This window comes from Protobothrops mucrosquamatus, unplaced genomic scaffold (assembly GCF_001527695.2).
Source record: "Protobothrops mucrosquamatus isolate PMUCROS unplaced genomic scaffold, P.Mucros_1.0 scaffold228, whole genome shotgun sequence".
NCBI lineage: Eukaryota > Metazoa > Chordata > Lepidosauria > Squamata > Viperidae > Protobothrops > Protobothrops mucrosquamatus.
In genome coordinates this window covers 58,332-71,851 of record NW_015386579.1, presented here as the reverse complement: position 1 = coordinate 71,851, position 13,520 = coordinate 58,332, and the positions used below count along the sequence as shown (strand labels likewise).

The following is a 13,520-nucleotide window of genomic DNA, read 5'->3' as shown; positions in this document are numbered from 1 at the left end:
GAGAGAGAGAGAGAGAGAGAGAGAGAGAGAGAGAGAGAGAGAGAGAGAGAGAATAAACAATTTGATGCAAGTTCAGGTGCTTCTATTGTGGACTACACATTTCTTGCTGCCTCTTTTAAATAATCTGCTTTTTAAATAATCTGCTTTTTCAAGCATAACCCTAAGGCACAGGATGCATCCAACTAAATCTAAGCAGATCCAGTTTTGGCCTGTGTTTGGTTGGTGACCACCGTTTAATTCAGGGATGAAAGTTAAACAAGATATCAGAAACAGAAATTAGCCATGGTTACCTTTTGTTCTCGTTATATCAAGCAACATGAGGATAAATCTCACTGGGAAACGGGCAGCTTCCTAGTTTAATTGCCTATCTTTTTAAGCAAACAAATAGGGGAAGCAAACGGGAATTTGGCAAGGAAATTAGAAGAGCCGTACAGACTCAAGTGCCAAGGAAGGTGAGAGACTGCTGACTGTCTGCTGCTGGTGGCTGGCTCCTAATTGCTGCTGATCGTTGCCTTGAAGGTTGACTTCTGAACGAATGCCTCAATCTCTGATTGGAGAACATTGTTCTTGCTGAGATGGGTGATGCAACTCTAAAGGCTCATATGAGCCGGAATTCAATTTCCAGAGAGCATGAAGACTTCTTTTTACTCCTTTCATTTTCTTTTTATCCTATTTCCTTTTAAGAAAGAAAAGAACAGCAGCTTCTTGCAAGAGATCTTGCAAGCAGGGAAGTTTTGCAACGAAATTTGGATATGGCAGTTGGTAAGGAAGGTTGAAAACAAAGATGGGCTGCGAGGGAAGCATTAACCTGAGAAAGTCTCTCTCTCTCTCTCTCTCTCTCTCTCTCTGTGTGTGTGTGTGTGTGTGTGTTTGTCTTCCTGCCTTAGGCAGATATAAATGACACCTGCTGCAAGTGCAAGCTTGTTTTCTTCTTCAGGGAGAAAGGGAAGGGACTGGAGGAAAGCACTGCACCACTGAAATGCACCAGAGAAGAGGAGAGAACTGAAATTTTCCAGGGGGGAGGCAAAGAAGTGAACACCAAAGAATGTGGGGGGGGGGGAGAGAGGGGAAGGGGGGTGACAGAGGCAAAGATGTGGAAAAAATGTGACCCAAAGAAGCTAAAAGAACAGAAGGCACTTAATGCCAGTAGAACTCCAGAGATGACACCAGGGTCTCTTTCGAGAGGACAACCAACCGCCACTTGAGCAGAAGGATTTGTCCATTTCCTATGGATTTCTTGGTACTCCTTCTGTGATTCATAATGATTCTTTACATAATCAACATTGGCATAGCCAATAGTTTTCTCAAATTGTTTTGGCCCAGGTAGGAATCATCTCCCAAAACACTCACTTGTACTGGAGTTTAATCTTGTTGCTAAAAGAAAAGAAGGTCTCGTCTCTAGTTATTTCGTGGATGTCTCCATATAGTTTTCTTGTTATGATACAGAAGCGGCTTAATGTTGCTTTTTTATAAGATAGGCTTTGATCTTTTCTCTCCAACCTGCAACCTTAGAGTTTCCTGGTGGTCTTCTATCCAAGTCTTAACCAAATCTAATTCTACTTTGCTTTTTCAAATCACCCAATAATTGCTTGTTTGTTGCTTGGTATGACTGACTGAGATTGCAAATGTGAAACCACAAAGATAAAACATCCATCCATCCATCCATCCATCCATCCATCCATCCATCCATCCATCTATCTATCTATTTATCTATCTATCTATCTATCATCTATAGTATTAGGAAAAATACTATAGATTTACAAAGAATAAGACTAACTCAAAAGGCAACAAGTGTCATGTTTAATTCTGTTGCTTTCAGAGATTACCCAGAAATGTTTGTAGGATAAACATTATATGGACTATGTATTACCAAGAGAAATGAATCCAATCATAGGTGTAACTTTATAGATTTTACTAGCTATAATGAACAAAAGTTATTAAAATAGATGCTTTTAGAGGAAACTATGTCACTTGTTGATTTCACTGCTGCTAAACTGCAGACCATGGCTGGGGCTCTGTCTTCCAATAGACACCAAGAACGGAGGAAGTCTCAGATTCACTTGGTATGGAACAATACACCCAAGGCTTACCCATAACACGTTGCTGTGCCATATTGTTTACACTGTTTATCTTTTTATAGCAAGCGTAATTCTGTCTCTCTTTTGCCTCTAACTTTTTAACTTGGCACAGGAGCTGCATATAATTGACAATGCAATAATATGACTAGTTTACACTATATTATTAATAGGCTCACAGCAAAACACAGAGAAAGAAAGAAAACTGCTGACTGCCCTAGCCCGTATTTTCCACATTGGGCTGAAATCATTGACTAAACTGTATACGTTACGAAGTGAAACACTCCCATTTGTTTTCCGGGTTTTGCATTTCACTGAAACTCCAGCTAATTCTCGTAGAAAAAGAAAGAGCTGTGCCCCAGCTGCAGGAGTGTCTTTCTCCAGTTTCAGCCAAACCGACAGCAAGACTAAGTCCCAGTTTCATTGGTTTGGACTTGCACTTAAAACTACAATTAGGAAAAGAGTAAAACACTGCAGCTAGACCTATAAGCTTTTTGCAAAATTTATAAAAGCATTTAAGAAGCAAATGTGGCCGTTTGAAGAACATTTGCATGTGGGGAAATATGGGTACCTTATTTATTTATGCAATTTTCTACTGTCTCTGTCCAGATGAACTGTAAGTGGAGTACAGACATTCATAATACAATAACGATACTACAAAAGTAGTATGTTAGAACGGTAACATAGGTGTCATAAATTGTTGATGTACTGATGGTTTATAGTATTTAAGCCTTCTGGAACAGGGATGTTTTTACTAACCTCTGGAAGGCCATGATAGTGAGGGCCAACTTTTCCTGGGGAACAAGCTGTTCCATAAGAGGGGAGGACCCACAAGGACCACCGTTTGGGTCCTGACATCATACCTTAGCAGAAGCACTTATTTATATGAAAAAGAATTGACCACTATCTGGGTCAGAAAAATACAACATCAATAGAGTGAACGTGGTTAAGGAATACTGGGAGAGACATTGTCTTCCCTGTCTTGGTGGAATGCAAGTTGGTAGGCCGATTGCCTATCTGCCAACAAATGGCATGGGTTGGGATGGCTATTCTTCTATCTCACCAAGCTTCTCTTATCTTAGAACAGGGGTCTCCAAACGTGGCAACTTCAAGACTTGTGGACTTCAATTCACAGAATTCCCCAGCCACCATGGTTGACTGAGGGATTCTGGGAGCTGAAGTCCACAAGTCTTAAAATTTGGCGAACCCTGCCTTAAAAGCTCTCTCAGGTAGGTCTAATGTCTAATGGTAAGTTCAGTTCCACCCATAAATGTGGGATTTTCTTCTGGAGACAGAACCACAGAGGTCCACAGATACCATACAGGGATTCCCAGGATTAGATTAGGAGTAATTTGTACCCATCGGACGTGATGAACCTGTGGTGATTGTGCCAGGTAACACTGCCTGGATATAATTTAGCAAGGAGTGTGTTTTCCCCAGAGACACTTGTAGCCAATGAAGCATTTTACTTACTGGAACTTGCACAAAAGGCATCTGTTTTTTCGGCCCCGCTTTTTGGAAATCATACTCGTTAATACTCTCCAGTCCATAATGAACGCAAAATGGAATGCAAAAGACTCTAGCCCCCAGCCACGAAGCAAGCAAGCTGTCTGAAACAAAACTGTCTAACTGCAGTTACAGGAAGAACTAATGTCAAGTTAAAAAAATTAAGTTATTTTTTCTCTCTTCATGTATAGCTATGTGATAGTATTGACTCAAGAAGTAATGTTGAGCACTGGAAGTGTTCAGTCAGCATTTTAAACTATTATGAGCTACCTTCTGAACCATTGCCAACTTAATAGACAATGAAAGATAATGAGCTTGAAATTGGGTGTTAAATTGCATTTTTGGTTCTCTCCCTTTTTTTTTCTTGAGGTTTAACCATTTCCTGCAGAAACAATATTCCCTGTTGGTGTGCCCTCACATAAATGTCCACTCTTAGGTCACCCATAAAATTGTATGTGTAAAGAACAAAATTATTTTCATTCACTTGCACAGATGTGGGGCACTGGGGGGAGGGGGGCATGGAGGAGTTACAAAAAATATCAAGGGGAGGAGTCAGAAATCCTTTTGGGGAAGGGAGGAGGCATGTAATTGTGCGTTTATCCTAAACAGAATAGGGATGAATTGTGTCCCAATCGTATTATCAAGCATATATTTATTAGCAGCAGAATCAACTCTATTTCTGGGCCATCTAGGATTCTAAAAGGCAGATGTGACACTTCCCCCACCCCCACCCCCCAGAATATAAAGCAGCAAGACACACTGCTGCGTGGAAAAGCATGGATTTCATGGGCAGCACAGAAAAGTACTATCTGTTAAGAATGTTTTCACACGTTGTTTCCCCAAACAACCTGCACCCTTCCTCCAAAGCCTCAACTGTGCAAAATGGCAAAATTGCTGCAAAATTTGCTTGAAAAATTGCTGCTGAATTATACTTTTTTTTTAAGGTGACAAAAAAAAGAAACAAAAATATTAAGTACGTTGACATCATATTCACTGCAAATTTATTTCAGGTAAGGTCAGAGAGAAAAAGGGCCAAGTGAGGTCCCAGGTTGCAAAAGTGGGCATATTAAAACCCCATTACAGATAGTCTTTTGCTTACAACCGTTTGTTTTTAGTGACTCTTTGAAATTACAACAGCACTGAAAAAACGCCTTATGACTAGCCCTCGCGCTTACGACTGTCACAGCATTCCCACAATCACATGATCAAAATTTGGGCATTTAGCAACTGACAAGTATTTACAATTGCTGCAATGTCCCAGGGTCATGTGATTGTCATTTGCGGACGACCCCGAGCTGGCTTCCAATATGCAAAGTCGAGGATAGTGGTGTTAGGGTTAGGGTTGGGGTGGGGGGGAGCCAGATCTGCTTAAGAAGTGTGTGAATCACTGAACAGCTGCATTGATTTGCTCAACAACTGTGGCCCAAAAGATCATAAGATCAGGTGCGACTCACTTCAGAACCGCCTTGCTTAGCAAGGGAAATTCTGGTCTCAATTGTGATTGTAAATAATAATAATAATAATAATAATAATAATAATAATAATAATAATAATAATAATAATAATAATAATAATAATAATAATAGTAAAGTTGGAAGAGACCTTGGAGGTCATCTAGTCCAACCCCCTGCTCAGGCAGGAAATCCTATACCATTTCAGATAAATGGCTGTCTAATCTCTTCTTAAAAACTTCCAGTGTTGAAGCATTCACAACTTCTGGAGGCAGGTTGTTCCACTGGTTAATTGTTCTAACTGTCAGGAAGTTTCTCCTTAGTTCTAGGTTGCTTCTCTCCTTGATTAGTTTCCACCCATTGCTTCTCGTCCTGCCTTCAGGCGCTTTGGAAAATAGCTTGACTCCCTCTTCTTTGTGGCAGCCCCTAAGATATTGGAACACTGCTATCATGTCCCCCCTCATCCTTCTCTTCATTAAACTAGACATACCCAATTCCAGCAGCCTTTCCTTATATGCTTTAGCCTCCAGTCCCCTAATCATCTTTGTTGCTCTTCTCTGTACTCTTTCTAGAGTCTCAACATCTTTTTTACATCGCGGTGACCAAAACTGGATGCAGTATTCTAAGTGTGGCCTTACCAAGGCATTGTAAAGTGGTATTAACACTTCACGTGAATAGAGGACTGCCTGTACTGCCTGTACCGATATGGCTTGGCCCCTCTGCCACAGTTTCCAAGAGGAGCTAAGAGAAAGCACCCACCCTTGAGGGACATAATTTTATGTTTCAGAATGATATCGATAATGAATGAACATCGCAAAGATACAGCAATGATGCGCAATAGTGAAATAGTGTAAGGGGGGGGCCTGGGAATTGAAATCAGATAAAATCACACACACACACACACACAAACAATATAGGCAGTCCTTGTTTAGTGGTTATGATGCAGATGAAAAAGTAACATTATGACCAATTCTCATGTTTATAACCTTCGCAAAGCACAGGAGAACTGAAGAAAGATGATAAGCCATCCAGAATCACATTGTATGGGAGACAGGCATCGTAAAAATATAATAGATAGATAGATAGATAGATAGATAGATAGATAGATAGATAGATAGATAGATAGATAGATAGATAGAGCAAGTAAGGAAGCACAGTTGTGGTTTCACTTAGTGACCACTTCATTAATGACTGAGTTGTCAATCCCAAATTTTGGTCGCTAAACAAGGACTACTTGTAATGCAAACATCCACACTTTTCAATGTTATTTGTTACAGCAAATCTATACACTGTAGCAAATGAAGAGGAAAATATTTTGGGTCAGTAGAAACTACTGGAATCTAAGAGACTGTTGTGGGCATACCTGCAAAATGGCTGCCACAGAGGGACCTGGCCGACTTTGGTAGCGGCAACCACATTGAACAGAGCCTGTCAGAAATAGGCATTTGTCAAAAAGGCAAGCTGGTATCCTTGATCTCTGCCATCTGGATTAGTTCCCGCATTATTGCCACTTCAGCCAGAATCAATGAAGAAGTGCTTATGGACACCCTTATAAACAAAGATGGGTTTTCATTTCCTTTTAAAGGTTGTTTTTTTTTTAAGGGAGAGCTGGGATATGAGAAATGTGCCTGGGCATCATGTTGCATATCCTTATCATGATGTTCCAAAAACATGAAGTCCTGTATCTTTGCCTCCTCTTTTTATTCATTCTGGAAATCTAAAAAAAAACATCCAGTGTGGGACTTGCAGATTTCATGCATGAATGTTCTAGAATCATTTGGACATCTTTTTGGACATTTTCTTCCTTGTTTCTTTTTGTAAGCCTCCTAGACTAGTCCCACGCAAGATAGGTGGCAAATAAATTTAACAAATAATAATAAATAATACTATTTTAGTGTATTCTGCCTTACTTTCTGTTACTCACTGCCTCAGGAGGATAAAAACAGGAAGAGAAAAGGCTTACTCTTTTTCTTGTGATTTTTTTTCTCCTGAACTTAGCCTAAAAATGCCATTAAAAGGCAAAGCACCAAAACTGGACTCATTTACAGTGGTTTGGGTGAGGCAGAACTTGTACAAAGAGCCAGTTTAGTCCAGTGGCTAAGGCACTAGGCTAGAAACTGAGAGACTGGGAGTTTCCTAGTCCTGCCTTAACCCTGAAAACCAGCTGGGAGACCTTGGGGCAGTCATTCTCTCAGCCCAATTCACCTTACAGGATTATTGTTCTGTGGAAAATATGAGGAGGAAGGTGTGCTGGATACATTTGCTGCCTTGAGTTATTTGTCAAAATAATAAAGGTGGGATACAAATAAATAAATAACAATATATATAACTATATCTGTGTGTGTTTATATGTGTATATGTGTGTATGTACTGATAGGTAGGTAGGTAGGTAGGTAGGTAGGTAGGTAGGTAGGTAGATAGATAGATAGATAGATAGATAGATAGATAGATAGATAGATAGATAGATAGATAGATAGATAGATAGATAGATAGATAGATAGATAGGCAGGCAGGCAGGCAGGCAGGCAGGCAGGCAGGCAGGCAGGCAGGCAGGCAGGCAGGCAGATAGGCAGACAGACAGACAGACAGACAGACAGACAGACAGACAGATGATAGATAGATAGATAGATAGATAGATAGATAGATAGATAGATAGATAGATAGATAGATAGATAGATAGATAGATAGATAGGCAGGCAGGCAGGCAGACAGACAGATAGATAGACAGATAGATAGATAGATAGGCAGATAGATAGGCAGATAGATAGATAGATAGATAGATAGATAGATAGATAGATAGACAGACAGACAGACAGACAGACAGACAGACAGACAGACAGACAGACAGACAGACAGACAGACTGCAGTGCATTAGGCATTCTCTGAAATATTCAAAACAAGTTAAAGGGAGAGGGAGAAATATACCTGGGTCATCATCTGATAGGACAAAGTAAGCTCCACTTATTAACATAATTGTAGGATCTCTCTCCCCCTCTCTTTCTTTCCTTTTAAACTAATGGATTAAATTAATCCAGGTTCATTTTTATAAGCCTCTTGGGTCCATGTGTGGTGGACAGTCACTTTAGAAAACAATAAATTAAAAAAGAAGACAAAGTGTATAGCATATACTAAGTGCACATATTTTATAAGACCTTGGGTTAATACAAGTGGCATCCAGTGTAATTAATCCTTGTTAGTATAACAACTAATATCCCTCCATAGCATGTTTCCTTTAAACAGTAGGATGTTAATTAAATGGTTTTTTGTTGTTGTTGTTGTTTTTCCCTCCTTGTTTTGGAAGGAGGGTTGGGTGGGTTCTGCTTTTTTTTCCCACTAAGAAAAGACTGCATCGTGTGCTTGCTCTGAATAAATACCTTATAAAGATGTTTCCTTATAATCTCTGGTCTCTTGCAGAAATTCTGAAGCCTTTTAATAAGCTGTTCAGGTGTAGAATACAGATATTCAGCTGCAGGAAAAACAGATACATTTTTAATGAAACAAAAACCTCAAAGCACACACTCGATATTAGTCACTTTACTAATTAAAAATGCATATTGCTCTGTGCCGCCTCGTGTTTTACATTATTTAAGCATGATTTTATAAGGTTACCTCAGCTCACAAGGATGTTTAATGCTAAATAAGGCTATGTAGTTGTGCTGTTTAGACATCTCCTTTGGGTGATTAAAATACATTATATTAATGTAACACAATGCATATACGAGACATTTAGTGATGAGATTTTTTTTTCAAAGCATTGGTACTACATTAGTGTTACCCCATAGCAGGACTGCATACTATTAAGTATTACATTGTTTAAAATAATTTGGTATGATTTTTCAGGCCTATTTTTTTTCTCCTTTGAATATCATTAAAAGGGGGGAAAAAATCTGCGTGCTATCATAGACAAAGCGACCTTTTTAATAAAATCTATCATTATAAGGCTGTGTATACTAACAATGAAGAATGCTATTTCAAAACTAGCTTTTGTGTTATCTTGAAAGAACAGATGGTAAATATAAACTTCGTCTAATGTATTAAAACACATTAAAAAATTCCTTAGCGCTAACATGGTCGCTTGCCAAATAAACAATTGCTCTTGCCTAAGTTTATACTCAAACTTTGTATTTCCAAATTAATTATAAATTAAAATACCTCCCCCCTTAAAAAAAAGGGGGGGGGAAAAAGAAACATACAGATAGGATACTACCTGGAAATATTTCTGGATAGACCAAAGCATTCGGACAGAGGGGGTAACAGCCACAATGCACCGCTTCTATCCTAATACAGGGGAATGCAGATTGTGTATTATTATTATTGCATTACTGAGCCCCAAAGAGTATTTCTGGCAAGTAGCACAGAAGTTGGATTGCAACAATCATATTCCCTCAGCATCAGTATAATCTCTTTATATGCCAAAGTTTCTCTTTTTTAAAAAAACAAATAATAATAATTTTATTGATCACATAAATTGCATATAATGGAACAGTAAGCGTATGTTTTGTGAGCTAAATAAATCAAATCAAAGCTTTCTTTTTCTTTAAAAGGCTTCGTACATTTTTTTTAAAAAAATATAAGCAGTAGACAGACACAGGATACAAATATGGGCCGTTCTTCTTTATGGTAACTGGGGAAGAGTGAGGAACCTGCAACACTCCTCCTCTCCTTCTGCAACACAGTCAAGAACCAGCAGCATTGACCCAAAGTATCACAGCAAGCAGACTAGCTCAGTAGCTGATGTTTCTCTAGGATCAATGAACATCACAACTACACTCTCAAGTGCAGGCACTGGGTGAGGGTCTAGGATAGGGGTCCTCAAACTTGGCCACTCTAAGACTTGTGGACTGGCTGGGGAATTCTGGGAGTTGAAGTCCACAAGTCTTAAAGTGGCCAAGTTTGAGGACCCCCCGGTCTAGGATAACTCGCCACGACCAACTGGAACACGGGACAACTTTGAGTGGAGCAAAAGTTACACTAATATCAAAGAAAGGGTGAAATAGAATCATTAAAGAAAGGATGCAAAAGGAAGGACAAAATAAAACGTGAATGACAAAAAAATTTTAAAAAAATAAATTATTTTAAATAATTAAATAAAATTGTTGAATTGGCCGCGGCGACTTGCCTCATGGTGAATTGGCAGCGGTGAACTGGGCACGGCAAGTTGTCCCATTCCACTGGGTAAAGCCCAATGAGGGAAAAATTTAGGTTTAGCGGCATAAATAAAGATGGGGAATTGTTCCCATACTCAATACTCTTTGCGCTGGATAGATTTCAAAATGACATGTATCTGCACCAAATTAACGTGGTTACAAAGCCTCTGAGCATGAGCTAGCCTGGCACAGAAATGTCCCTCTTTTATTCATGTAAAGAAATACAGTGACATTGCCTGAAAGAGTTGGAGGAGGTATACTTGAACAGACTTAGTTATACTTACAGGTCTATAAACTTTTAATGACTAATTACAAGCTTATTATTGCTCTTGTGGAAGAGAAGCATGCTTGAGACACAACCACTCTGGTATCCATGATCAAATGGATTATAACAGCAAAATAATGGCGACAGCAATCGAAAAAGCTAGAAAATAATAGCACGCACATATTTGCAGGCAGTGATTGTTCAGCACAATGGTTATTCATCTAGTATACAAAAAACTTTATAAACAAAACTGGAAATTCTATTGGCCAGAAATTACATAGCAAGGTGGAAACCATACTTTAAATAAATTATAAAATAATCTGAAACCACATTTTACACTTGAAACCACCCTGTATAAGTTTATCTTATAATTTATTTGAATAGCATCCAACATGTTAAAGGACTTGATTTTTTCCCCTCAATGCAGTATCTACTTTCTCTTCAAAAATGCTGAAGATAAAACTTAGTCGCAACGTGATTATTTGACCATATAATCATTTGTGGGTTTTTTCCCCAACCATTTCTTCTACCTTTTAAAAAAGATACGCATTTTGTGTGTACATTAATTTAGCTGATTTTACTTCTGTTTTTGAAATGGAATATCTATAGCTTAACTGAATTGTAAATAAAGACAGCTTCAAAATTTATAGTTTGTATCCAGCAGGTGTTAATTTAGCAGACTGGATGCTTTCTTGATGTAGTGGAGGGTTCCGTCAGTGCTATGAGGAAGGGAGCACTTCACTCCTTTAGCCCTATTTAGATCAGCATGGGAAGTAGGCAAATGCAGTGAGAATTAACATACACAAAACCATATTTCTTTTGTTCCACTGATTTAAGTTTCCAGGAGATTAATGAACATTCCATCAGCAGAGTGGTTTCAATTACATACAATCCTATATCCTTAAATGCAAGAAAGCAGCTTGCAAAACTGAAAGAGAATTCCATGAGATTATTTGGATTATCATGCTTCTCCACACCTCTTCCATGGCTACTCATGTTTGTTACTCAATCATGCTTGTCAGGAATTGGAGAAGCTTGGATAGGATGTCCAATCCAAAATCTATAAATATAGCACTTAGCACTGAGAGTAATATACCACTCCTTAGTGCTTTACAGCAGGGGTCCCCAACCTGTGGGCCATGGCCCACTAGTGGGCCATGAGGGGTTTGCAGCCGGGCCATGGAAATGCCTGGGTAGTGTGCACATGTGCATCCTCACTTGCACAAGCAGCGGGTGAGCGAGCACACTCCATTTAAGTGAGCAGCAGGCATATGTTCACGCCCACTTGCTGCCCGCTTGCACGGAACCATTCCCTCTCCCCCTCCCGCTAGTCCACAAAGCTGGAAATGTTGGAGAACTCTGCTTTACAGCACTCTCTGAGTGGTTTACAATGTCAGCAGTTTGCCCCAACAATCTGGGTCCTCATTTTACTGATCTTAAAAAGATGGAAGACTGAGTCAACCTTGAGCTGGTCAGGATCGAACACCTGCCTCCAATAGTGCATTCTAACCACTGCATCTCCTGATATGGCATTTGTATAATACAAATACACTGTGTGATGTAGTAACTTTTTGGCCATTAATCAGTTTTCTTCAGAGAATTTAAAGGAATACTTTGTTAGCCACACAAAATTCAGTAGAGTTCAGATGATGAGATTATGTAAGAAAAAATGTGAATTTTCTATTATTTCATTTCCTAAAACAGAATAGTAGGCCAACCAGCAGTTGGTGTCATCTTTAAAACACTTTTTTGCAAGGACTTTCTCTGTTTCACTAAGTAATAAAATCAGGATCCAATATTTATGTAGTTTGACAGATAAAAGGTAGGATTTGGAATTAATCCTTTTATTTGAAAATGACCTTACATACTGATACAAAAATAAACAACTGCCAATATATTCCTAGAGGATTTAGGGAAAACAGAACATGAGATGTAGTGTATAACACAAACTTTCATTCAGAAAAGAAACAAAGAAAAAAGACCTCAGTTAAAAATGCTAGGTAAGCTCAACAAAGAGTGATCTGCTATTAATCCTAGGATATATATAAGGAGAAACTGTATGGGAAATTAGCCATTAGTTTACACATGTGGATGGGATCCAGAAGTTGGTCTATGCATTGTGGAAGATAGGCTGCCTATTAATTTTGGTAGCAATTTAGAAGCAACGTAACATTTTTCTATAATAACCTTGTAGATGCTAAGTTCAAACCATGGCAACTACACTTATCCTTTATTTTGATTCTTAATTCCAAGTATCTCTGGTGAAACAACAGAGTCCCTCTAACTCCATTGTTAAAATGACCTTTATATTCCAATTAACAAATCATCTGCTAAATCTATGAATCTTAATATTCAAATCTATCCCCTTCAATTCATACAATTTATCTGCAAATAGTTGTTGGGCGTCTGATTCTAAATATAATTAGCTGATAATTTTGCTTGGCTGAATTACTTTTCTGGAGGGCCCGCTAAGTCTCTCAGTTGCATTATCTAGCAATAATGAATCTGATAGGTGAAATTTTTTACTGTAATGAGGATGAGACACAGTTGTGACACCTGAGTCTAGTAATAACAGAAGACTGCTAATTATCGACAGCACTTTTTTGTGTGATGCAGAGAGAGAAAAAAACCCGTCTCATTATTAAAAAAAATAAAAAGTTACAATTATAAGTGACACCAGAGGAGAGTAAATAAAATGGAGTGATTAAAACATTGCTGCTTTAAGGGTGTTTTTAATTAAGTGGAAATGCTAATGTTGTCATACTTAGCAGATGGGATTAAAATTAGTTATTGTAAGTAACTCATATTTTGTGTTATGGTTTCCACGGCATGTCTACAAGATCTAAGAAAGTGATACATTCCATAAGACTTTTTTTTTTTTAAAAAAAAAACCAACTCATTTTCTTTACAACCCATAATAATGAACATCTTGGGGGGGGGGGGACGGACAAGCCCTGCCAAAGATTTTACCATTGTGACTTAAGTAGCTTGGAATGCAACCATAATGTCCTAGGCTGATACAATTACATTATTAGTCTGGCCTCACCCCTCTTCCCATCATCCCATTTTTGCTGAT

The 13,520-nt window shown here is 38.6% G+C and overlaps 1 protein-coding gene across 1 annotated transcript in view; it reads right to left on the bottom strand.

Annotated features, from left to right (window-relative positions):
• The window catches only part of GTDC1 (glycosyltransferase like domain containing 1), a 50,446-nt gene that overhangs the window by 5,828 nt on the left and 31,098 nt on the right, over window positions 1-13,520 (bottom strand). Inside the window, exons 4-5 of the mRNA XM_029283785.1 lie at window positions 9,240-9,310; window positions 8,407-8,498 (exon numbers count right to left, since the gene is read on the bottom strand). Coding sequence (XP_029139618.1) covers window positions 8,407-8,498; window positions 9,240-9,310 — 163 coding nt within the window. The remainder of the gene's footprint in view (window positions 1-8,406; window positions 8,499-9,239; window positions 9,311-13,520) is intronic.